The sequence below is a fragment of the Leptomonas pyrrhocoris genome (assembly GCF_001293395.1).
Source record: "Leptomonas pyrrhocoris isolate H10 chromosome Unknown, whole genome shotgun sequence".
Lineage (NCBI taxonomy): Eukaryota > Euglenozoa > Kinetoplastea > Trypanosomatida > Trypanosomatidae > Leptomonas > Leptomonas pyrrhocoris.
Window position 1 is genome coordinate 167,765 of NW_015438381.1, and position 25,935 is coordinate 193,699.

The 25,935-nt window shown below is 51.4% G+C and overlaps 4 protein-coding genes across 4 annotated transcripts; all 4 read right to left on the reverse strand.

Moving 5' to 3' along the window:
- Positions 1-1,641: 1,641 nt before the first annotated feature.
- On the reverse strand, positions 1,642-4,769 carry ABB37_08562 (putative calpain-like cysteine peptidase putativecysteine peptidase Clan CA family C2; the record flags this gene model as incomplete). Its single annotated transcript, XM_015807614.1, has 1 exon — positions 1,642-4,769. Exon 1 carries the CDS (start codon positions 3,868-3,870, stop codon positions 1,642-1,644), a length of 2,229 nt encoding a protein of 742 aa, XP_015653696.1. The 5' UTR covers positions 3,871-4,769.
- Positions 4,770-6,887: 2,118 nt separating this feature from the next.
- Positions 6,888-8,954, reverse strand: ABB37_08563 (putative calpain-like cysteine peptidase putativecysteine peptidase Clan CA family C2; the record flags this gene model as incomplete). The annotated part of the gene is made up of 1 exon (XM_015807615.1): positions 6,888-8,954. The coding sequence occupies one exon, from the start codon at positions 8,952-8,954 to the stop codon at positions 6,888-6,890; it is 2,067 nt and encodes a 688-aa protein (XP_015653697.1).
- A 2,119-nt stretch (positions 8,955-11,073) lies between these two features.
- On the reverse strand, positions 11,074-13,832 carry ABB37_08564 (putative calpain-like cysteine peptidase putativecysteine peptidase Clan CA family C2; the record flags this gene model as incomplete). The annotated part of the gene is made up of 1 exon (XM_015807616.1): positions 11,074-13,832. The coding sequence occupies exon 1, from the start codon at positions 13,621-13,623 to the stop codon at positions 11,074-11,076; it is 2,550 nt and encodes an 849-aa protein (XP_015653698.1). The 5' UTR covers positions 13,624-13,832.
- Positions 13,833-15,752: 1,920 nt separating this feature from the next.
- ABB37_08565 (putative calpain-like cysteine peptidase putativecysteine peptidase Clan CA family C2) lies at positions 15,753-18,609 on the reverse strand (the record flags this gene model as incomplete). Its single annotated transcript, XM_015807617.1, has 1 exon — positions 15,753-18,609. Exon 1 carries the CDS (start codon positions 18,519-18,521, stop codon positions 15,753-15,755), a length of 2,769 nt encoding a protein of 922 aa, XP_015653699.1. The 5' UTR covers positions 18,522-18,609.
- Positions 18,610-25,935: the final 7,326 nt, after the last annotated feature.

Consider the following 25,935-nt stretch of genomic DNA (forward strand, 5'->3'; position numbering starts at 1 on the left):
TACATATATATATATATATATATATATATATATATATATGTAGTGTGTGTATGTGTGTTAATACAACATGTATGTACAAAAAGGACAGATGGAGAACAACACAAAAAACGGAAAGAAACACCAAACGTAAAACACAACTCATTCAGATGCTGTTATTACCATTATTATTACCATTATTATTACTATTATTATTATTATTATTAGCAGCTCCGAACTATTTCACAACAAGGACAAACATGAGCGTACAGCAAACACACATATATATATATATATATATATGCTCCACGGAGGATTCTCGATGGGCGACACGCGGTGGTAACAGCAAGACGGAAAAGAAGAAATAAAAAAAGATATATTTTGAGTGGCTCCACGACAGCGATAGAGGGGGGGGAACGGCGTTGAACATCGTAAAAATAAAAGAAATGTGAGCGTTACACTTTTTTTCAAGGAGGGGGTAGCGCGTTGCCGCGGCACCTTAGACGATTCCAGAAACAAAATGTGCTGAGCTGGACGATGTTGTGAGCACACACTCACAGTTCTCGTTGTGCATCACGTCTACAGTGTGGATCGCGTTTTTGATTTGTTAGTGATTCTTCCAGTCTGAGAAACGGGAAGAATTGACGGAGGTTGTTATTGGAAAAATACAAGGGAAGCCATTGATGACGAGCACAAGAACAGAAGGAAAAAGGAAGAGTTCGCACAGTCACATTAACTACGATATACTTAAAAAAGTGTAAATTCAAAGATGAGAAGCTTTGAAAATCGATCACCCGTCGTCCCGCATACAATACACAAATAGATAGAGATCAAGCAGCCCCACCGCTTACCTCTCGCGCTGCTACAAACGTTACTGCCACCGGGTGGGGGGGGGGAACAAAAGAGAATCCAAAGCAGTACGTGATTTAGAGAAGGTGGTACACCTTGAAAGACAAGAATAAATGAAGAAAACCAAACAAGGAGCCACAGAAAGAAGAAGGTGTAAAAGACAGGAGAACTGCGCTGTACGCACGCATGCTCCTTGCTCTCCACCTTCGGGCGCCTAGCGCGTCACCTTAGAAAAGTTGATCGTTATGCACTACGGCTAACCACGTACTGGGGAGAAACAACGCAAGTACAAAAGCAATAAAACTTTGCGATCACTTCTTGGTGCTACATGGCGTTGCATTCCTTGAGCCTTAAACTGGCGCTGAAACCGCATAAACAGACTTTTTAACTGGTAGTTGGGTAGCACTAGTTCAGGCCGTCCTGAACAAATTCAAGGAACGGTCAGACACGTTGTGGAGACGAACGGCAGTCGCAACTCCGCTTGAGATCGGACTGAGCGAGCACGCTGCGGACGTTGCGAGACGAAAAAAAAGGGGAGAGGGAAAGGGTACACAAAAACACATGAAATGTCGAAGGGCTAAACAGTATACAAATCAGAACAACATCTGGAAGAGGTGGTGCAGGAGAGAACAGGAGGAAGTTCATTTTGTGTGTGTGTTTTTGCTTGCGCTCCGGTTTGCCTCGTCGCCGTCTGGAACGCCACAGAAAGACGTAGGCTCTTTTTAAGTTGTTGGTTTTTGAGGGGGTTGATGCCCGTGAGCAACCCATAAAAAGGAGATACGCCACGTTATAGCCCCCAGAAATAATAATAAACTGCTAGTTGAGCTCTGACGCCTTGCGCGTCACTACGCTCGATCCGGCACGCTTTTCGTAAAAGGTCTTCTCCACCTCCTCGGAGTCGTTCTCGAAGCTGAGGTAGTTCTCGAAGACAGAGTTCTTTGCGGGAAGCCGGCGCAGGCGGACATGAGCCTGGCCGTACGGTGTGAATGCCAATTGGGAAAGGATGCCAAGCACGCACGTGCACGGCTCCACACCGTTCGCAACTGTGGGTGACGCTTTGCTTCCGCCGCTGCTGGTGCTGGTGCCGTTGGCCGGCTGCTGCACCAGTAGGCGCGGCACGACCAGGTAGGGCGACTGCTCGGGCACAAAGGTGTACGTGGCGCTGATGTCCCGCCCTTGCAAAAAGGTGAAGCTCTTCGACGGCGTCTCGGCGTCAGCGGAGGAGTTGACGAGCAGCGAGTACTCCCGCGCCACGACAGGGAAGTTGCCCGCCGTGATCGAGGGAGCTGAGTTGCCGCTACTGCGCGTGCTGCCGTCCTGAGAGAGAGGAGTGGTGGTCGAAGGCATGGCACCTGCGATGGAGATCATGATGGGTGCGTAGTCCTCCGCCTCCTTGGGCGTCCCTTTCGTGTCCGCTTGGGAGAGGATGAGCGTCAACGACGTCGGCTCCGTCACGTGAATCTCCAAGCACAGGTTTGGTATGGCGCCCGAAAATTCAAACGGGATGCGGTAGTCCGCGTAGCCGAAGTGGTTAAACACGACGCCGCAGCCTACAAACGTCTCCAGCACCTCTGACCACTCCATGATGAAGGTGCCGTCCTCGCCGTCGTGGTTGGGAAACGCGGCGCACGCCTCGGGGTGCTCCGCCCACGCGGGTGACTGCGCTGACCATCGCCCGTTCCACTTGGTCGCTGCGTCCCACGCGTTGCGCAGTCGCAGCAGACGCAGCGGCGGCACTTTCCTGCGCTTCGGCGTGCGTAGCTCGATGAAGCGCGCGCTCAGCACCGCGTACGCGTAGCCGACAAAAATGCCTTTTTCCTTGTAGCTGTTGTGGCCCGAGCGAGGATCGCTGTTGCCGGGGGTGCTCAGCAGCACCACGTGCCCGTTCTCGTAATCCTGCACCATGCGCTGGAAGAACACGTAGCTCTTCACCGGGTCGGTGACACACTCGCGGAAGCGGAGATCGAGCCGCGAGGTTGGGAAGCCGGTGAAGTCACGTACGGCAAAAAGGGGGTCGCCGCCTGCGATGCTGCTGTAGCACCGATTTCGCTTTGCGTAAGCCTTTTCGAGGTACGAAACCCACATCTCACACGGGTCATCCGCACTGCGGGCGTAGCGCTGCTGCTTCCCGACAACAGGGAGAAAACTATCGATTAAAACGGACTGCCACAGGCCGTCCTTGTTGAGCCACACTCGATACGCCCCCACCGCCTCGTCGCGCGCCGTCTCCTCGGGTCTGCGCGGGTGGCGAAACATGTCCTTGATGTGGTCAGGGTGTTCCGCTATGGCGGCCATAGCACTCATCACCCACGAGTTGCCCAGTTCCCCACGTTGGGTCGCAGAAGGAGTCACGGCGCGGCGGAAGAGTCGAATTTGACTCCTCAGATGGGTGGGCAGGTAGGCTTCCGGCCGCCGCCACCCACTCGGTGTGATTAGTTTGCGCCCGCTGTCTAACGAGATCTGCTCCGGGGGAAAAGAGGGGTCAACAAAGGCAACGCGGTGTGCTTTGCACACCTTCAGCACCGCCTCGGGGTCTGTAAGGGAGCAGGCGTATTTAGCGAGGGCAGCGCGATCCTTGTCGACTTCCGCATAGGCCAGCACGGACTCTCGCTGAATGTACTCCTTGGAGAGCGGCTTTCCGTCAAAGTGGCACCGATACTTCGACTTGTCGCCCCGCGCGAACTCGACGGTCTCCATCGGGTACACGATCAGTGATATCGTCAGCTCGTTGCCCTGCGAAACTGCCACCACGCGATTATCGGCGTCCGCCTCTCCTCCGCTGGACGACAGAGCGCCGAGCGGCTGCATGTCTGACCCTGGGCCAAAGATGAAGGTGGCGTGCATCTCGTAAACAAAGGTATCATTGTAGAGTGCCCAAAGCCGTTTCTCAGAGTCGATAATACGAAACAGAAAACCGCCCTTGAAACACGGCGTGGCGTCGCCGGGTATGGAGGGGCCCCAGTTCACCCACGGCGTGGTCAACGCCTTCGCTGACGCGCTCCTGTGCAGCGCCTCTACACTCTCCTCTCGGAATTCGTCGATCATCGTTCACCGCCAGCTCTTTCAAAACTGCAAGCAATACGATAGACGCACGTCGAAGAAGCTTTTGATTCCGCGAAAGTTTACAGTGTATCGTCCCCTCAACGCAGTGATTTGCTTTTCTTTTTTTGAAATTTCCAATGATACTTCTTCTTGATTCCACACACGCACTCACTCGCGCAGCCCTTTCTCTTCAACCCCCATCAACACAACGACGCCTTCTCCTGTCAGCTGCCTACGCGTTACTATATACGAGTGTGCTAGAGAGGGAGAAAAGGGGGGGAGGACACGAGTGACAACGAAATCAACCTATGCAAATCACAATGAGGAGTTTCAAACGCAATGAGGGAGACAACCACAAAAAAAAGGGGGCTCGCTTCGTCTGTCAAACTTTTGTTGGGGTTCCGTTGCACAAGAGCGGCCTATTGGAACCAACGAGAGAGTAATTTTGCAGTCCCACCACCTCCCCTGTAGAAGGGTGAGTACACACAAAAAGAGATAAAGATGGTTGAATGCGCTCGCGCCGTCGCACTAGCCTCGACAGCGAAATACAGATAACAGTTGCGCAAGAATTAGAGATAATGTCTCACTCTTCCGTTGAGGCAGCACACGGCACAGCCTTTTTTTTTGAGGGGGATGACGAAAAAAGTATTTTGACTTTGTGTGCGCTTTCGTGTGTCCTGTAGCGCAGGGGTTCATGAACGATGAGAAGAAAACCGGAAACAGAAAGAAGAAAGCGAAAGCGTTACGATACGAAAGATAAAAGAAAACGATGGAAAGTTGCTGTTCTGTTGTTGTTGTTGTTTTGCGGAGGTACTGCTACCTGGATGGATAAAGGGAGCGGAAGCCTTAATGTAGCTAGAGATGTTGCCAATCAGCCCAGTGCCGATCTGCTAAGCACGCGCTCTCGTCACCACGAAAAGAGCGTTGGCACCGAAGAGAGAAAAATGTAATATTGAAAATGGGAAGGTAGAAGAAAATAAGAAAAACATGAATGTGCGAAGAAGAGATAGAGAGTGGAAGTGATTGAGGAAGGGAATGATTCACTTTCTCGCCATTGAGAGCTCAGATGAGGAGCAATCGCCATACATACGACGTTGCAAAGGCGGCTTCTTCGTACGAAAACGAATGAGTAGGGTGGATCTTGCATGAACTGGGGGACGGAGAACTGGATCGTGGCTCAATGCCATCGTGCGCCTTCCTCGCCGCGCTCGCCCACAACTATCCGCTACGCATTTACAAAAGAGCGTTATAGACACTTGCGGGTAGTCCTTCAGATGGCATCGTTTGATTTCTACGAACACTCACGTTTTCATCCTTTGTGGCCACAAGCGCGAAGTGAGGCGACGACCTTTTAAGAAAGCGAAACATCACGAGAACAAATCAAAGAAAAAAAAAGGAAGAGGAACCGAAAAAGGAACTTTCCAAAGCAACACAAAAAGAAGGAAATGCACATTCGAAAATAGAAAAAAAAATAATGGTAATAGTAAAACAACGTATCCGAGAGCACAGAGTAGAAAACGTCATACCACGCCGTCGTTGTTGCCTTGGATTGATCTTCTTTGTCTCCCTCGTTTTGTGCGGCTCGTCTGTCCGTCTTATGGCTCTCGAGAGCCGAGAACGAGGAGCACGCTTCTCCTAAACCTCTACTCGGCATCCCAACTCGCCCGCCCTTTGATGTGCCATTCCTTAGCACTCAAGTGGTGACATGTCCCACAAGCCGAACTCGTTTTACAACACGGAAAAGAAACCTAAAAAAAAAGATTGATGTTGGCCACCTTCGAACAGCAGCTGTATTTCAACATCGCTGGAGCAGAGAAATTTCACAAAAGCAAATCGACTTGCAGAAACGCTTCTCCTTTTTGTTTTTTTGCTTTTGCCGGTCCTTTAGAAAAGGTTCGAAGACGTTACAGCATGAGAAAAACAAAAGAAGCCATCTTTTCCCGACATCGAAGATCCGTCAAAACATTCAGACAACGAACCACCATCCGCCAAGCACTAAAGAGGTGCAAAGAAACAATGAGAATAATAACGTAGATCACAAAGCAATGATAAAACGGCACTGGGACAAACAATGTAGACGGCAGATGGCAAGCACAGCTTCTCCGCACCTCACGCATCGGCACCACATCACTGCTTTTCACACACACACCACGTCGAGGTAGCTGTGTCGCTGACGACGTTGGCGACGTTGGAAAAAAAAAGGAGCAAGCTGGGGTACTTTCTTCCACATCAAATAGCAAGCCGTTTTCATCTATCTTTACTTTATAAAAAAACGAAATCCATTAAGGTTAAACAGTCAGAGTACTCTGTAAAAAAAAGGCACATTTTTTTCCTTTGAGAAAGCGAGCAGGAGAAACACAACACTCAGATTTCACATACAACCGCCAAACAAAGAAAGAAAGAAAAAACTAAACACAATCAAATGACCGAAATGAGGCGCAATTTTTGCGTGTTCGTTCCCATCGCTCAGCAGCCCAGCGATACTCGTGAGGGGGACAACAAACACAGCAAAGGCACGGTGATAGAAAGCCTAACAAAGAGTCATCAAAGCACACACTACAACGATACAAACTGGGTGAAAAACTGGGAAAAGAAAAGACGTTTGAAATCCGAGTGAACACGCAAGGAAGAGAAAACACATGAACTATGTAGAGGGGGTGCGTGCCAAACTGTTCTCCTTCTTGCTCGTCCTGGAAGCAGCGACTGTGAGAAAAAAAGAAACAAGAAACGCCACAAGAGAAAAGAACAGGGGGCGACGTAACGAGAAAAAAAAAAAGATGAAAAACAGACATACGGCGTGCGACAGAAGGAGTGGTCAGCGAGGAAACGTGGCCCGTTTGTTGTGGTGCGAAGACCCCACACGGCCGCGTAAACAGCATACATGAAAGAAAAAGAAGACTTGTTTCTGAAGGATGAATCCACCTGGCGGAAGGCCGGGGGGGGGGGGGGGTCAAAAAGAAAAACCCGACTCCTGAAGAGGCAAAAGATTACATCAGTACTCTTCAGCCGCTGCGCCGTCGTTAATCGTCCGAGGTTTGGATGATCGTTCCAACGTAGATGTCGGGGAAAAATTGCTTTATTCCCTTCCCCTGGAACTCTGTCTCGGTAGCCACTGTCTCGCAGTTAAACTTCTGGAAATTATCAAAGATGCGATTCTCCGGAGCTAAGGCGCGGAAGGCGATGCGAACCTCGCTGTTCTCTTTGCCGACCTCATGTGGGCACAGGATGCCAAGCGTGTACGGCAGCTTCGCAAACTGGCTCATGGCGCGGGGCACCACTAGGTACGGCGAGTTCTCCGGCGTGAACTCGTAGAACATGCTGACGTCGCGGCTCTGCAGAAACGTGTACTCGGGCGACGGGTGGTCGTTGTCGAACCCACTGTTCATATCCACACGCATCGGCGACATCGCCCCCATGCCGTGGGCAACGCTGATCATGATCGGCGCGTTCTCCGGCTTGTCGGTGCCACGCTTGTCGTCTTGGGAGAGAATGAGGTTGATTACCGTGGGGCGTGCCACGGAGATCTCCAGGCAGGTCGTGGGCACGTTCTGGAAGAAGGTGCCGCGAACACGGTAGTCGTACATGGGGTGCTGAATGAAGCAGACGCCGCAGCCCACGAAGTAGTCTTGCACATCCGGCCACTCCATGAAGAAGGTGCCGTCGTCCGTGTTCTGAAAGTTGAAGTATTCTGCCACCTCCGTGTACTTGTCCCAGTTGGCGTCGCGCTTGTTCCACGGGCCGTTCCAGTCAGAGGTGGTCTGCGACCACGGGTTGCGCAGCTGCAGCAGTCGGAGGTCGTGCTCCTCGAAGTATCCGACGCGAATCACCGAGTAGGTGTGGCCTAGCAGAAGGTTCGCCTTGTCGAAGGCACGCTCGGCCTGGGAGGGGGAACCGCAGCTAGCGGCACCGCGCGCCGTCATGATAGCCTCGCGAGTCGGTGTGGTGAACACGATCTGGTAGCCCGCATCGCTGTAGTTCTTCAGGTGCATGAACAGCTCGTACGTCTCGTTGATCGTGGACTCCACGAACGCGTTATCGAAAGAGGAGCAGGGGAAACCGGACATGTCCTGCAGAGCGTGTAGCGGGTCACCAGCAACAATGAAGCCGTACCCACCAAAAACCTTTGCGTACGCCTTTTCGAGAATGGCAGGCCACAGCTCCGCCGAGTCGCCCTTCGAGCGCGCAAACTTCGGGCGGCCGCCGGCCACGGGCAGGTAGTCGTCCACGATCACATTCGTCCACCAGCCGTTCTTGTTCAATGTGACGCGGTAAATACCGCACGCCCGCTCGTTCTGGCCTTGCTCGACACTCTCGGGGTGGCGAAAGATGTCGCGGATTTTATCGGGGAACTCTGCCAGGGCAGCCATCGCGCCGGTGAGCCACGAGTCGCCGAGGTCGCCCTCGTCCAGGTTGGACGGGTGCACCCCGTTGCGAAAGAGACGGGCCTGCTTGGCGTTCTCGTCAGAAAGAAACATGCTTGGGCGCTCCCATGGCAGCACCTTCAGCTTCATCAGGGAGCCAATCTGCAGCGACTTCTGCTCCGGTGGAAAGGCAAAGTCGACAAATTTGATATTGTTTTTAACGCACACCTTGACCATCTCGTCCGTCGAGGCCTTCTCGTCCACCGAGTTGAACAGCGTCGCCGTCTCCTGCTTCACAAATTCGTAGTCCTGACGGGCCATGTCTTTCAGGTACTCCTCGGACAGCGGCAGAGCGCGGATGTTGCTAGTGAACCCGTTCGTTTCGCCCTCCACAAAGAGTTCCGTCTCCATCGGGTACACCATCACGGTGGCACGGTACGAGCCATCCGGCAGCTGCTCCATCTCGGTGTTTTCCAGCACACGCAATGCAGAGTTCTTGCCAAACACAAACTGGACTTTCATCTGGGTGTTGGTGGTGTCATTGTAGAAAGACCAGCGGTTGTTGTTGCTCTTCTCGACAATGCGGAAGAGGAGGCCGTCATCGAAGCACGGTGTTGCCTCACCCTTGAATACCGGCTCACCGTAGCGGTAATCGCTCGGTCCGTACTTCTTCTGCACGACGGTCCCCTCGTCGAACTCGTCCACCTTGCCGTTCGCAAGCGCCATTGTTGGATGTTTTTTCTTCCTTTACTCTCGTGATCACTGTGTGTAAGAAAAAAAAACAAAGTAAGGCCAAATGAAAAAACAAGGAGGTAATTCAAGGTCGGCTGACTTACCACCACTATGAAACTATGAGTCTCTCGATTGAAGGCGTATGACGTAAAGCAAACGAGACAGTGTGGAGAAAATTTTCTTCCGAGCAAGAGAGCGAGAACCAGCACAGTAAGTGTGTTTTTCTTTTTCTTTTTGGCTATGCAAAAAGAGTGGGAGTGCAATCCAGGGTTATGCGGGGTCGTAGCGAGTGGGAGGGCGTGTCACGGTGAGCACGTTCGAGAAAAATAAAATACACAATTGCGACGCGTGAGATCAACCGCAGCAGATGAAAAAGCAAACGGGCACAGAAAGAAAAGGGAAAATGTTAAGAAGAGCGAACTGTCGAGGAAACCTCCAACAACACGACATTCAGTAGCGGTCCTTCCTCTGCACAGAGGAGTAGCTCTGCGAATGAAGATGTGAAGGAAAAGCAAAAACTGTGCATCATTCAATCATAAACCGTTGCTTGTCGAGCAAATGCAGTTGTTGCAGCCGGCAACTCTCAGTAAAGCTGCCCAAAGAAAACTTTCCTCGTTTGGTCGCACATAAGTGCAAGGTCCGATGTTTGCAACCAAAGCAACCACAGTTTCCCAAGGCACCGAAGCATTTCGTCATTTGTTAAGTTTATTTGTTTTGCTTGTACTACTGTTCTCCACGGCGAAAATGATAGTTTAATGGGACATGTGCGTGTAAGTCGCTGAAATCACACAATGTTGCAAGATCGCACAGAGGTAACACGAAACGGAGAGTTTCAATGAAAACACAAAGAAAAAATGAAAGAAACATTTCGGCACGAACACCTACAATAAATAAATAAATAAACTGAGAACTTTTCTTCCTTTTTTCTGCATTGTGAGGTGCGATATAAAAAGGAAAACCAGAAAAAAGCTCACTTGTCGTGCCTTCACAATTTCGGTGAAACCTAGTCGAAGCCAGGAGTTCCATCTAGATGCAGTTTTCAGATCCGCACGAATTCTCTTTTGCAACGGCGACGACCCTTCCTCTACAGTAAAAAAGATAAATTTGTTGTTTTTTCTCTATCGCACAGATCAATGGCGATAAAATACATAGATATGTTCACGGATGTCTCACGTGACGGCGAGAGAAGGAGAGAAACCAAAGCTTTTGTAATAAGGGTGCAGGAGAGCTTTAATAAACAGGAAGATAACAATGATTGCCAAGATCGACAGAGCCAGAGCCGTTTCCACTCATGAAAAGAAAAAACTAAGCACTTTCTATATTTGACGAAAGGTATTTAAAAAAGAAAGGTGTAAACATGAAACAATGTTTCAGATAATAGGTGTTCTCTACAGTCCTCCTCGTCTTTCTCATCTGTTTCCTCCGCCTTTGTTTGTCGCCTGTGCTACAGTTTCATGTTTCGCTTGCTAAAACAAGATCCGGCGACAGGGATTCACGAACAACACCGGCATCACCAACATTTCTGGCAGATGGAAAAGCAATCCAGCGGAAGCTGAAGGTTTCCCGTTGCCAACAAAACACCGGCTGCACTTCGCACTGAAGGCAAGCAGAGAACGCTAAACGAAAAAAGGACGAGAAAAGTTACGGTAGAACGAAAGGCTTCTCAGCAAACTCATGGCAGGAAAGCGAGGGAGTCAAAAAACATATATATAATAATAATAACAAACAGCATACGAAGAACAAAGCTGAGAAACGACTTGAAACTCACAAAGCGCATCTAGGATTGTGTGATCCCATTCCGTGAAAAAGGTGTCGCTCTTGCTTCGTCTATAAAACGGAAAAACCGTGTCCGGCTTCCCACCGTGCGAAATGTCGCGTGTTCGAAGTAAACCAGTGAAAGGAACATGAAAACAGAGTGAAGAAGCGATAATTTATGGCCTCCATTTTTTCGTCTACGGGCGTCGTTAGAGAGATTCACATAGTAGGCAACGCAAGGGATGCGACCAAATATCGCAGCACTGTTATTTTTCCATTCGGTTTGTGCACCGAAATCACGCATAAGTTAGTCCACGTTATTCGTTTCGCTGAGGGAACGCTGCACACGCGCAGCTCCTTACGCCAGCTCTTCGCCCATTTGCGTCAGCGGAAAGCCCTCACCAGGAGCACGCCTCTGGAACTGCACCGGCTGCTCCACCTCCTTCAGCTCGGGCTCGAACTTCGGGAAGTTCTCGAACACGCGGTTGCTCGCATCCAGGCGCTTGAACTTCACCGACACATCGCCACCTCCCACCTCCTTGTTCGTGATCATGCCAAGCACATACGGCACTGGGTCGGCATCAGAGGGCATATTGCGAGGCACAACGATGTACTTGCCAACATCCAACTTGCGAATCAGCGAGATGTCACGCGCCTGCAGGAACGTCCACTTGTCCGGAGTCGGGTGAACACCGTCAGCAGACGTGTTCAGCACCACCTTGTACATGCCACCCTCCACGGGCTCCGCAATGCTGATCATCACGGGCTGGTACTCCGCCGCGGTGTCGCGGCAGCGCTTGTCGTCCTGCGAAATCACAAAGGTGAACCACGTCGGCGACGACACCTCGATCTCCAGCACAGCAGACGGCACACCGTTCGTGAACACGGAGTTCATGCGGTAGTCGTACGCGGGCTGGTGCGAGAAGCACACGCCACCGCCATTGAAGTACTTCTGCGCAGCCTCCCACGACATCCAGAACGTGCCGTCGGCGGCCTTCTGGAACGCGCACGCGTCGGCCACGTCCGGGTACTCCTCCCACTTGCTGTCGTCATCGCTCCAGTCGCCATTCCACTCCAGACCGCGGCCCCATGCGTTGCGAACCTTCACGAGGCGCAGGTTTTCCTTCTCGATGTGTTTGGCATCGAGAATCGTGTAGGCGTGGCCGGTCACAAGCCCTACCTTCGCGAGCTCCTCCGTCAGCTCTCGGTTTTTATCGTTCGGGCCCTTCCCGGGAGTGTTGCAAATGACAGTGTAGCCCGCAGCGATGCCGCGCGCAAGGTCGTCGAACAGCTCAGCCTTGGTCTTGCTCGACTCATCCACAAGGGCATCGTCAAAACGCGTTGTGGAGAAGCCGGTCATATCCTGCAGCGCGTGCAGCGGGTCGCCGGAGCAGATCTTCGCGTAGCTGCCGTGCAGCTTCGCGTAAGCCTTCTCCAGTATCGCGGGCCACATCTCCGCAGGATCCACGGCGCTCTTCGCGTACTTCAGCTTGCCGGCAGACACGGGCAGGTAGCTGTCCACAAGCACACTGCGCCACCACCCGTTCTTGTTGAACGTCACACGGTACGCACCGACGGCATGCTCGCGCTGGGCAGCGGCCTTGCCCTCCGGGTGGCGGAACATGCCCATCAGGCGCGCAGGGTCCTCCGACACAGCGGCAACAGCGCACATCACCCAGGAGTCACCGAGATCGCCAGCGTCCACGCACCCGGGCTGCACGCTCGTGCGGAACAGACGCACCTGCGCAGCCATCTCCTCCGGCACGCACGACTGCGGGCGAGCCCACGCAAGCGGCTTGAAGGGCTTCGTCGCACCAGCGTCCAGCGACGCTTGGCAGGGCGGGAACTCAGGGTCCACGAACGCAATCCCGTTCTCCATGCACGCCTGCAGCACATCCTCCGCGTTGTCGCTGTCCGTCAGCCGCTGGATTGCCGCAGTCTCGCTGGCCACCTGCTCCTCCGTAATGCCGCGGCGAGCGTTGTGGTACTCGTCGCTCAGCGGCACGGCGCGCAGCTTGCTTGTGAAGCCGTTCACGCTGCCCTTCACGAACATCTCTGTCTCCGTGGGGTACACAACCACCTCCGTCACGTACTGTCCCTCGTCGTTCTGGTTCATCACAGTGTTCTCCAGCGGCTGCAGCTTCGAGTGCTTGCCGAAGGTGAACTGCACGTGCATCTCGTAGTTCAGGCTGTCGTTGTAGAACGCCCACGTCTTCTCATTGGGGTCGATGATGCGGTACAGCAGGTTCGGCTCGTCGAAGCACGACATGATCTCGCCCTTGCAGTCCGGCTCGCCGTTCTTGAACACGCTGGCGTCCTCGTTGCCGGCATCGCCCTCGCCCTCGTACACGGGCGCCATGCACGTCGACATCTCGAACTCGTCGTCGCTCTCCTCACGCGGCTGGTGCTCGACGGGTTCCCAGCGGGACACAGCCTTCACGTTGCGGGTCTTCGGCTTCACGATCGCGCCGAGATGCTGGCGGGCGGCCTGAGGCGGGGGCATGGAGCGTGTGTGCTGCTGCGGCTCCGCCTCGTACGCCGTCTCCACCGGGGCGTGGGCGTGCTCACCATGGTGGTGAGGCTGCTCTTGCGGCTCCTCATCACCAAGCTCCGCCCATTGGTCGGCTTGTTGGGCAGGCATAGGTGCCACTCCTTCCTCATCGTCCTGAGACTCGCGAGGATGTCCCCCGTGAAGGTGGTGTTCGTGGTGGTGCTCTTGCGGCTCCTCGTCGCCGAGCTCCGCCCACTGTCCGTCGGGCTGCTGAGGGGCAACGTCCTCCTCACCCTCGCACGGTTGCCCTTCGTAATGGTGATGGTGCTCCTCTCCGCCATGGGGGTGGTGATACGTCTCCTGCGACTCCTCATCACCCAACTCCTGCCAATCCTGTGGATTCGAAGTGTGAGACATTTGTTGTTGTTGTTTTTTTTGAGAGCTGCACTCTTCAATACTGTTGAAGTGTATGATAGTTTTAGTCGGATCAACTACTGTCGGTGGTCTTTAAAAGGCGAAGGCGCTTCGGTGCAATTGGGGTAGCCGATGATCCGCTACGTGATATAAAAAAAAAGGAAAATTGATGTTGCTTTAAGTATAGAAAGAGGGAGTAAAAATGGAATTACTGAACATAAGAAGAAAAGGCGTGGGAAGAAAAGAGGTTGAATGCAGAGAAAAGAAACGCTTGCTGAGAAGCAAAACTAACGCAATGAAATAATGGCGAACGTGTTCTCATTGCAAATACTAAGAGAATACCCCGTCCTAAGTGATTAGCTGGTGGTTCGCAAACGTGCAGGGTTGGAAATGAAAAGCACCACGAGCATATGCAAGTCTTTCGTTTCAAGATGCGAAAAGTCTATCAGAAAAAGATGCGTTGGACTCAAACCTCGTTTAGCGTGAATAGTGATCAAGCATTTTACGAAGGACCTCAATATCTCGCTCAGCATTTTTGTGTTGTTTTCTTTCTCTCATTGCAAAGATGCCCTGTAGAAGCTAAATAGGGAACACATCGAAGTGCAGTACAGTTCTTTTTCTTTTTAACGCATAGAAACGACAAAAGAGGGAAAAGGTTCCGTGGAGATAGCAGCTATCAAATTTCCAGCTAGTTTCTGGTTGTGTTGCTGTAGCACACCATGCCGAGCCGTCTCCAACCGCTTATTCCTTCGCCGACGCATTGAATTCATCAAGTAATCCACGTCGTTCGCGTCAGACAAACAGGTAACCGGAAAGGGGAATACAAATATATATGTATATAGGTATATATTTCTTCGTTTCATTGGAAAATATTAGTATAACTTCAGTTTGCTTGGGGTGAGAGTTTAGTATACCAAAGTGAATGATGCGCCGAAAAAAGAAGAACAATAGAAAAACTCTTTTCAAAGGAATACATTGCCGAAAGAAGAATGTGGCGCTAGCCCAAGAAGAAAAGGAAGAACGATGGTAGTAGTTGTGGGTCTAACAAAAAAGAGAGAGAAATGAACACTCTGCTTCTTTCATTAGAGGACGAAGAGACCACTCAAAAAACTCTTTGTTCTGTTGTTTTTCCCACTTTCGTATTCCCGTAATTTAGCACATCACAGGGAAGCCTTCTCAATGATAATCACGAGACAACCCGCCACACTACTATTTTTTGACGTAAACAACAAAAAAATGAACAGGGATGCAATAGGAACACATCGAGAAACATCCGATGAAAGGGGAAAAAAAAACGAAGTCGCACTTGCGTTACACAAGTGGTCTCGGTGGGGGTCTTTTCATCCCGCCCTCGAAACTCCTCACTTGGCTCTTTTGTAGAAATTGTGTGCAAAAAAGAAACTTCTTAAAGGGACAGCAAAGAAAGCGATGGAAGTGAATTTGTGCTTAGTGTGGGGAGAAAAGGGATCAAAAGCTACCTCAGTGTTTTAGTGGTGCCACCTTCAAACCTGAGGAATAGAGTCACTTCTCAACGGTTGCACTTTTCGTTGCTTACCGTATTGGGTGTGAAACACAAGGGGTCACAATACGTATATTACTTTAAACATAAAATACGCCACCTTTTAAGAATGTAAAGTCAGCTTTGACGGGATGACAACGGCAAAGGCTCGAGTTCGACAACTTTGCATTTTGCCTACCTCCATCTCACCAAACGCACCTGCTTTTAAGTGGCAAAAGTCAACAAGATACTTCGCTATCAAAAACACGCTAAACGGTTCTTTATGAGTTGCGGGCTGCATTTGCGCTGCTTCACGATAAAATCGCCGCCGTTATCCAGCTGGAGCCAGTTGTTTTGCTAAACTACTGCATCCCATCGAAAGGGCAACGAAAGAGAGTTTTTCGTTATATCCACTGCAAACCACGGTCACAAACGGACTGCAAGCAGAGCCAAACCACTGATTTTTGCAAACGGTGCGGGAGGAGTCGCCGGGTAGTCCATTACGCGCCTCAAGATCCACCTCGCGCTGACAGAGAAGAGGGCCGCCACACTTCCTTTGAGGCTGTCATCGGTTTCGTTGCTCCTGTGAAACAAAAACACCGATTGACATCCTGCATTCTCTTTGCCTGGATATTTACAGCAACTCTTCGCCCATCTGCGTCAGCGGAAAGCCCTCACCAGGAGCACGCCTCTGGAACTGCACCGGCTGCTCCACCTCCTTCAGCTCGGGCTCGAACTTCGGGAAGTTCTCGAACACGCGGTTGCTCGCATCCAGGCGCTTGAACTTCACCGACACATCGCCACCTCCCACCTCCTTGTTCGTGATCATGCCAAGCACATACGGCACTGGGTCGGCATCAGAGGGCATATTGCGAGGCACAACGATGTACTTGCCAACATCCAACTTGCGAATCAGCGAGATGTCACGCGCCTGCAGGAACGTCCACTTGTCCGGAGTCGGGTGAACACCGTCAGCAGACGTGTTCAGCACCACCTTGTACATGCCACCCTCCACGGGCTCCGCAATGCTGATCATCACGGGCTGGTACTCCGCCGCGGTGTCGCGGCAGCGCTTGTCGTCCTGCGAAATCACAAAGGTGAACCACGTCGGCGACGACACCTCGATCTCCAGCACAGCAGACGGCACACCGTTCGTGAACACGGAGTTCATGCGGTAGTCGTACGCGGGCTGGTGCGAGAAGCACACGCCACCGCCATTGAAGTACTTCTGCGCAGCCTCCCACGACATCCAGAACGTGCCGTCGGCGGCCTTCTGGAACGCGCACGCGTCGGCCACGTCCGGGTACTCCTCCCACTTGCTGTCGTCATCGCTCCAGTCGCCATTCCACTCCAGACCGCGGCCCCATGCGTTGCGAACCTTCACGAGGCGCAGGTTTTCCTTCTCGATGTGTTTGGCATCGAGAATCGTGTAGGCGTGGCCGGTCACAAGCCCTACCTTCGCGAGCTCCTCCGTCAGCTCTCGGTTTTTATCGTTCGGGCCCTTCCCGGGAGTGTTGCAAATGACAGTGTAGCCCGCAGCGATGCCGCGCGCAAGGTCGTCGAACAGCTCAGCCTTGGTCTTGCTCGACTCATCCACAAGGGCATCGTCAAAACGCGTTGTGGAGAAGCCGGTCATATCCTGCAGCGCGTGCAGCGGGTCGCCGGAGCAGATCTTCGCGTAGCTGCCGTGCAGCTTCGCGTAAGCCTTCTCCAGTATCGCGGGCCACATCTCCGCAGGATCCACGGCGCTCTTCGCGTACTTCAGCTTGCCGGCAGACACGGGCAGGTAGCTGTCCACAAGCACACTGCGCCACCACCCGTTCTTGTTGAACGTCACACGGTACGCACCGACGGCATGCTCGCGCTGGGCAGCGGCCTTGCCCTCCGGGTGGCGGAACATGCCCATCAGGCGCGCAGGGTCCTCCGACACAGCGGCAACAGCGCACATCACCCAGGAGTCACCGAGATCGCCAGCGTCCACGCACCCGGGCTGCACGCTCGTGCGGAACAGACGCACCTGCGCAGCCATCTCCTCCGGCACGCACGACTGCGGGCGAGCCCACGCAAGCGGCTTGAAGGGCTTCGTCGCACCAGCGTCCAGCGACGCTTGGCAGGGCGGGAACTCAGGGTCCACGAACGCAATCCCGTTCTCCATGCACGCCTGCAGCACATCCTCCGCGTTGTCGCTGTCCGTCAGCCGCTGGATTGCCGCAGTCTCGCTGGCCACCTGCTCCTCCGTAATGCCGCGGCGAGCGTTGTGGTACTCGTCGCTCAGCGGCACGGCGCGCAGCTTGCTTGTGAAGCCGTTCACGCTGCCCTTCACGAACATCTCTGTCTCCGTGGGGTACACAACCACCTCCGTCACGTACTGTCCCTCGTCGTTCTGGTTCATCACAGTGTTCTCCAGCGGCTGCAGCTTCGAGTGCTTGCCGAAGGTGAACTGCACGTGCATCTCGTAGTTCAGGCTGTCGTTGTAGAACGCCCACGTCTTCTCATTGGGGTCGATGATGCGGTACAGCAGGTTCGGCTCGTCGAAGCACGACATGATCTCGCCCTTGCAGTCCGGCTCGCCGTTCTTGAACACGCTGGCGTCCTCGTTGCCGGCATCGCCCTCGCCCTCGTACACGGGCGCCATGCACGTCGACATCTCGAACTCGTCGTCGCTCTCCTCACGCGGCTGGTGCTCGACGGGTTCCCAGCGGGACACAGCCTTCACGTTGCGGGTCTTCGGCTTCACGATCGCGCCGAGATGCTGGCGGGCGGCCTGAGGCGGGGGCATGGAGCGTGTGTGCTGCTGCGGCTCCGCCTCGTACGCCGTCTCCACCGGGGCGTGGGCGTGCTCACCATGGTGGTGAGGCTGCTCTTGCGGCTCCTCATCACCAAGCTCCGCCCATTGGTCGGCTTGTTGGGCAGGCATAGGTGCCACTCCTTCCTCATCGTCCTGAGACTCGCGAGGATGTCCCCCGTGAAGGTGGTGTTCGTGGTGGTGCTCTTGCGGCTCCTCGTCGCCGAGCTCCGCCCACTGTCCGTCGGGCTGCTCAGGAGTGGCTTTTTCGCCACCGTGCACGGCAGCCGCATCCTCAGGGTACTCGTTACGCTCCTCAGCGACCTCTTCGCCACCGTGCACGGCAGCCGCATCCTCAGGGTACTCGTTACGCTCCTCAGCGACCTCTTCGCCACCGTTTAAGGCATTTGCTTCTTCAGGGTCCTGCTCCGAAAGAATTTGCGTGTCGGTCGCCTCCGGTGGTGCTTCATCTTCAAGCTCCTGCCATTGGACGTCTTCAGCAGTCTGATGTGGTGGAGGAGCCTCTTGGTGCTGCTCTTCCTCGGTGTGCTGAGGGTGGTCAAGGACCTCGTCCCCAAGCTCGGTCCACTGGTTCTCGTCCTGTTGATTCTGAGACATTGTAAGCACGGAACAGCAGGCTTAAAGTGAAAATAGGAGATGTGAGTAGGAGGCTAAAAAAAAAAAGGTGACCTCAGCACAAGTTGACTAACAAGATTTGGCGGAAAAAAGGGAGCAACGTTTTGCAGAGTACAGCAAAATCCAGTAAAGAAGAGGGAAAAAAGTGAGGGCGGCCAGAAAAGAAAATGACGTTAGCATTGGAGGTTAAATCACCGACAAGTCAAAGTTTCTGTTCCAATAGTGCGGCGTGACACTGCAATTTTGGCACTGTAACAGAACAGTTTTTGATATGGAATGACTGCGCGATTGTTTATATATTAACGCGTAATGACGATCCAGTTTGAAAATAAGGTAGACACGCAGAAAGACGTTCTTAATACAGTAAGTCTTAAAACGAGAAAAAAACCTTAAGCCACAAACTGTACAATTTAAGCTTTGCATAAGTAGGAAACCCGCTGAAAGGCTCTTTCGAACCAAATTTGCATTTCATTTTTACTTATGAAGTTTTATAGAACATTGATACAATGTTCCGCGCCAATGCAAAGCAACGTAAGATATAGCAGGAAAAAAAAACTATATACGTTCTTCTATGCTCTATATTACCAGATTTTCACAAAATGCAAGAAGCAACGCTATTTTCTACAATACCCATGTGTGCTTAACACATTTCTGGGTGGTGACTACACCCAAGACACAACAAAGGTAGTATGGTTCAAAACAGCTGTTAAACCGAAGCGAGCAAGAGATTTTTTAAAGGCCAGAACATTTGACAATCACCTATTTAATGGCAAAATATAGTGCATACCCTTGTCCGCATCAAGTCTTAATAATCATCCTACCCAAGAAAGAAACTAGGATCGCGCCAGATTTTGAAAAATACGCTATCCAGAAGGAGTGCAACAGTTCAATTAAATGATACAGTATAATCCACAGTTATTCGAAAACAGAAAGCACTAACATTTTGTAAAAGATTGTGCGTTCTTTATTTTCCGAAAATAGAGGCAGTTTGATCACTCAGTATCTTAACGTTGTTTGGACAGTATTCGAATATCTCTGTCTGCTTGCTTGAGTTTATTTCACAAAACACTTTCTTAAGAAATAAAGTTATGGTGTCTTTTAATTTAGATTTTCTAGACCGGCTAGCAACCTGTTTTAATTGTCCCATGCAGTCACTGCTTTTGGTGCTTATTTGTGTTGTTTCAGCACGAGAATACATCATGCCTTTTTTGCGTGTGAGCGACAGGGTTCAATCCATTGTTGTATTTGCCTGGTACTCTACTTTTTCCCGAACAGTTTTGTATTCGCAGGTAGGTAGAAAATAGCGCCTACTTTTACAACGAACTCACTGATTTTTTCCCCTCTCACTAACGCATTTCTTTTCAAAATAAATATATATATATATATATATATATGCAATCGAGAAAAAATATTTAAGAAAAGTATTAGTCAAAGAATTTCCTCCTAGTCATAACAGTAATGGGAAACCATTTTTGTGTGTGCTTGTTATTGTTACTTCATGAAGGTAAATCACATTTCCACTACACAGCACCGCGGTAGCAGACATCAGGAAAAAAGAATGTAAGAAATACTTAAACAGCCAAATGCAGGCTATGTGTCACCGTACTACGTCATTCACTGAGAAAGTCACAACCAGCAGTTGCAGAATAAAAACTTCTCCGTGAGGCAATTAATAATAAACGGAAAGCACACTACAAAGTAACCTCTGTCTATGTCTTTGAGTGAGCTACAGGAGCCTCGGTGCAGTGCCACGCAGAACACTTCGTTTTCTGTTCAGTTGTAATGAGCTAATACACTCATCACCAGAAAAAAAAATGTTTGCGCTACAACGCCGCTTGAACGACAATAATACAGACACGCAATAAGAGGGCCATTAGCGTTCCTGCGACTTTTAGTGGAGAGAAAAGCAGCGCGTCATTGAAACATTTCTTAAGCTCAAGCGGGTTTCAATCAAACGCTGAACAGAAATCAACTATTAGAAACAAATGTGAAGGCAGATCTCACTAATGTTGCTTTAAAAAGTGCGTTAACGGAAAGAAAAAAGAGATGCAGAAAAAAACTACGTCATGCGGTTATTTTCTTTGGGTAGAAAATGACCACAGAATACGTCATTGGCACCTACAAATAAACGTAAGAAATTTGTAAGCACAAGAAAAATACGGTGGGATATAAAAATCTTGCTTGACACGAAATTGCGTTGTCGGTAACGAATGCTTTGCTCATTCCACATTGTTCATTTTGTCGTTTACTTGCAGTTCTCACCATCTCTGTCAGCAAACATGGAGAAAAGTGATGGTTCGTAACTGGAAAATGTGCATCTAAGAATACGTTCTTTTTTCGCGCGATAGTACCACAACCAACATAACGGTTTAACAGCACGTACGAAGCCACCGTGAAAAAGAGAATTCTCTTCTTTCCTCAATGAATCTGATTGAAATGTCATCTGGTACCACGAAAGATAAAACACAACTGTCGCTTGAAACAAAAGCACGGAACTTTTGCCCTCGCTTTGACAAAAGCTTAAAACACGGTACAAATAACGAGACCAGCTCCAAAGACAGTTAACTATTTACACATTCTGTGATACTTGATCCAAGCGTCGTAAATAAACCGTACCCTATACAAAACTTGATCCCTCGCAGCTGCAAACGATTGTTCTCTCGGGTGAGTTCGAGGCTCACCCGGAAACGTTGCGCAAACGTTAAATGCCATTAAGAAGGCAGCGATGACGAAACCTCTTTGAGTATAACCTGATTTTGCAACTTCAGAGCTCTGCACGCCGGTTCACTGTAACGTTTGTTGTAGCTAACGGATTTATGGGTTTGTGACAAGGAGCTTTACCCTGGTTTTTGTTCGCGGTGTTGGCACTGTGAAACACTTGTGTGAATAATAGTGAGACTTGGATGCGTCCGGGGCACACAAAAAAAAAATCTAATAGATGTTCGTTGCAAGTGAGTTGTGACGTAAACGAGGCTTTTTCTTCTTGGGTAGCAGAAAAGAGACATTCTCGGAAAGCTCCGCTCAACTTGCACAGTGGTTCGTTCCCTCTCAGTCTCGTCGCTTACAACGCCGCGGTTTCCATTCAGCGATTAGTCTCCTTCACTACGTTGAAAAACTGCCCCCTTCCCACTCTTCTTTTTCTTCCCATAGCTCTCACTCCATCCTCCTCTCCTCTATTCGATAGAAACCGCTGAAGCCTCCATGGAATTCGACACTCGGAGATGTCACCACCAGAAATTGTCTTGAATGAAATGCAGCAATTGCTCGAGCATGGGAAAACGGCGGCGCGTTCAGCGCCCCCCCCCACCCCACCACCACCACCCGCTTTAACTAGGCGCTTTCCGAGTGCTCTCAGTAAAAGCAAAACAGTTCGGGTTTGCTGCTGGGTGACCAATGGTACCCCGGGGCTGACACCGCGGCCACCCTAGGCCGCCCAGAGCCCCACCAGACCCCCAGCCAGCCGCCCCCCGAGGAGCAACAATAGCCCGCTACCACACCGTGCGCCGCGTTGAAAGCCATCACACCTGCTGAGCTATATCAGCAGGTATTGCATGTAGAACCGGGTGCACCCATTGAGGTATCCTTCCGCAGGGAATGAATAACCGTTAGAATCGTTGAATCGGTGGGCTCTACGAGGTCGAGCAACACCATGACGGAAACATTAAGAGCATCCTCGTCTCATTACACACCAACCCACAGATTAATGCAGAGCCGCAAAAAATAGAACACAGTGTTCAGTGAGTTCCGCGAGACGGATACGAGGATACCGGTGTCTTCTCCGTCAGTCGGGAGGCACCTCACTTCATCGACGACAGCGAAGTGGTTGAGATCGAAGGCAATTTCGATTCTGAAGACCTCCAAACATCGCTTTCCCGACGAGATGACGTGGAAGCAATGTTGTAATGTGGAGGTCGGCCTAAACCTCATCCAGGCACTCCAAGATAAGCATGTTGAAACGTCGGGTGTGAGTTCGGAGGAGATTCGCAAAGCGCTCACTTCAGAGAAGAACCCATATATGGAGAATCTTGAACAGCTTCGCGACGAGAAGGAGCACAGCGACGTGAAGAAACAGTATTGCAACTCTCACGGCAAGTACGGGCACTGGAGGTCTGAGTACCGCAGCCTTCAAAAATATGGCTGTTACCGGCCGGCAACGAGCACGAGAAATTGAATGAAATACGTGCAAGGGTTCTCGCGGTTTCAGATGGAAGAACGTGAAATTAAGCGAACGCGCCGCAGCATCAACAACGGAAGGAAAGTCTCCTTACTACGACATCCATGGTGGTCACAATTAACGCCGGAGCAACCCCGAGAATGTGGCAAATCCGCAGACACATCTGACGCAGTCGGGTGCACAGCACTGCAGCAACCAATAAACACGCCAAGAAGACCAACATCGACAGAATCTCGACGAGAAACATAGACCACCGGTCTGCAAACGCAATCACGCAAATGAAGGTCAGCAACAACACAAAGTCAACCGACGCAGTGACAGCTTGAGCAATATTGAAGCTTTTGCAAATCGAAGACAACTCCGTGAAGATGATGTTGAAAACGTACTCCATCAACCGAACTTCACAGAAGCAAGGGGTACCAGCAATACGGAGAGAGATAGAGCTTGTCATGGCAGCGCTGAACGATAGGCCGTGGCAGTCACGCAACGGTCTTCCAGTCGTGAAAAATGGCAGGCCGTTGAGGAGATATTCAATGATTGACGAAGGAGAATGCCTTGCAGGTGAGTCCGCAGCAAACTCTACTACCCTTCACAGCGGGAGACACACCGTCACGGAACCCTTCCAAGGCATACCCTCTAGTTGTGGTTGAGGACATCAGCGAGATGAGACGAAGCGCGCAAATTCTCACCAGCTGGAACGCAAACAACCCAGCATCAACGCACCTCACAGCAATGAATACGGATCAGATCATCCCCGAGCTGAAACACGTAAACCCAGCGCTGAAAGAGCACTCAACCAAACGAAGCGCATTCTATTTCCTCACAACATGCGCAGCGCACAATCAGTTCAGGAAACCATGCAAATCCTCACGTCCACCGTAGCAGGTCATCTGAAGTATGCGGGCAACGAGTTCACCATGAACGGCCCAGCCCTGACCTCAATCGACGTTGGGATCGACAACATACGGTCCGCAGACACGCGTCAAGCTGTCCAAACGGCGTCCAGGAGGATGTTCACCACTGCGAAAGATTGTCCATTCTCTTTTTACGCGAATGAGAGTTACACGAGAGAAGTCTCCGACGTCAAGTGGGTATGTTTCATCCACGCAGCTCACAAAATGGCCGTGGCAGATCACCCGATCCGGAAGATTGCTGGTCCGACGCCAAGCATGACGTGCGGCGACTTGGAGCGACTGTGCGCACAAATCCTCCGCTGCTCGTCATTCCTACGTATCTGCATCGCAGAGTTCAATTGGACATTCAAGCTCATTAGACGACGGCTACCGCAGCTCAGCCGAACACCTCTCCTGGTGAAGGAACCGGCCTGCACACGCCCAACGACGCATGCGCCACTCAAAAAAGATGCTTTTTACAGAGCTTCCCACGCAAAGTGCAATGTCCTTGAGTGCCTTTGTCGATACGGCTCTCTTCCTGAGAGTGGCTAAGGCTGTCGTGTTGTCGATCTTTATAGGAAAGCTCGACTCTGCGGGAATCTATCGCTGCAAGTATTCCACCGCCAGAACCACGGTGTCCGCTTCCAGCGCGGTTATGTCGCGCTGCTCTGCTGCGGACCATTCGTCACCAACGCTCATGATTTCTTGGGACTCGTCCCGATCAAGACCGCTCCCCAACCGGCTCCAGAGGCGTCGGTGTAGAGAGTCATCATCGGCATTCTCGTTGCCGTGGCCGGCGCTATCGCTGGTGGACAGTTCTTCTGTGCCAGGTGGTACCACTATTTGCTATCCGTAGACTACGTTCCTTCCAAAGAGAACTTGGCTGATGCACCGCCGTGCATCTTTTTCATAGAATAATGTCGCTAAAAATGTCTCTCTTGTGCTTTCTCGATGGGAAAACAAGACACGAACGGCTGTAAGGTATGCCTGCAACATAACAGACCAGAGAGGTTCTTTGCTTCTTCAGTCTTCAGAAAGCCAAAGGCCTTTTCTTTCCATTCTTTCAAAAATTCTTCATTTTTTTTTTTGAGCTTGCGAATAGCATGACCTAGCCTGAAGAATTATTCGTCCTGCCTCTCTTTTCCCCTTTTTCTTTTATTCTCTTTTCCAACTGCTAGAATTCAGCAGTTCTTCCATCTTTTAGTTTTCCCCACCCGCCCAACCCTGAACTCCGCGCCCACCCAGCGGGGAAGCGTAAGGCGGGCTACCCACTTCGTAAGGTCTGTTGAATAGTTTGTTTTCTTTGCATGTATTTAACTATTGATATTTACAGTGTGTTGTAAAACCAAGAAAGATAAATTCATGCAATTTTCATGTGAGGGTTTGACCTTTTGGTGGGTGATGATTTGTAGGGTGTGGGTTGTTCTTCCCCCCCTTCTTGGCTTTGGCTTTTCGGGCGCGTGCGACCCCCCCGCCCGGGGCACGGCGCCGCCCCAACCGCCGGACGGTGCGCGCGGGCGGAAGGGCCCATCCCGGGAATTGTGCATCCTGTCTCTCTTTCCCTTTTCCTTTCCTTCGCTTTCCGCGCTGTTGGGGGGCTGCGGGTTGTCCGCGCCCTCGTTTTTCCGCCGCCCCGCCCGCGTGGGGCGGGGGGGGGGGGGTCGGCGCCGGCAGCAACACCCGCCCCCGCGCCGGCAACAGCGAACCCGCGCAGAAGGCAGAAACACAAGGGAGGGGGGGGGGGGAAAGGAAGGGAAAGCAAAGGCTCGGTAGAAGAGGATTCCAATTGTGCAACATCATCACTCAGTCTCAAGTACAGGAGGTAAACAAAACTCTTTAACACCAGCGAGCTTGCTGAGAAAAGTTTATTAGTTCTATGTTTTGATGTTTGGGGAATACCAACGGGGTGGGAGCTTTCTTTTACAAATCCGCCTCCACAGCGGGGCGGAGTGGGGTTGCATTACCGAGGCCGAAGGCCGAGGTCATTGAATGGCACAAGCCTTTATGTATATGTGTGTGGATCCCCTTCATTGAGTATATGTCGAGAGACCTGTGATATGGCACGGCCGCGCGGAGCGTGTTAACCCGCATGCGCATGTGTGCACTAGCGAGGTGGCTGCGAGCTCGTTCTTCCGGTGGTGTGATCCACCCCTGTTCAGATGTTGCGGTTGTGATTCTTCCCTCTGCTGACTGCGGTAGCGGTCTTCATCTTCTCCTCCACATGTGCTCTCCACTCTTCTTCCTCGTTGTCTCTCTTCTTCGTTTCCTCTCCTGCGCACACGAACATGGTAACTCTGCTCACGCGATAAAGCATACAAGTGAAGGCTGT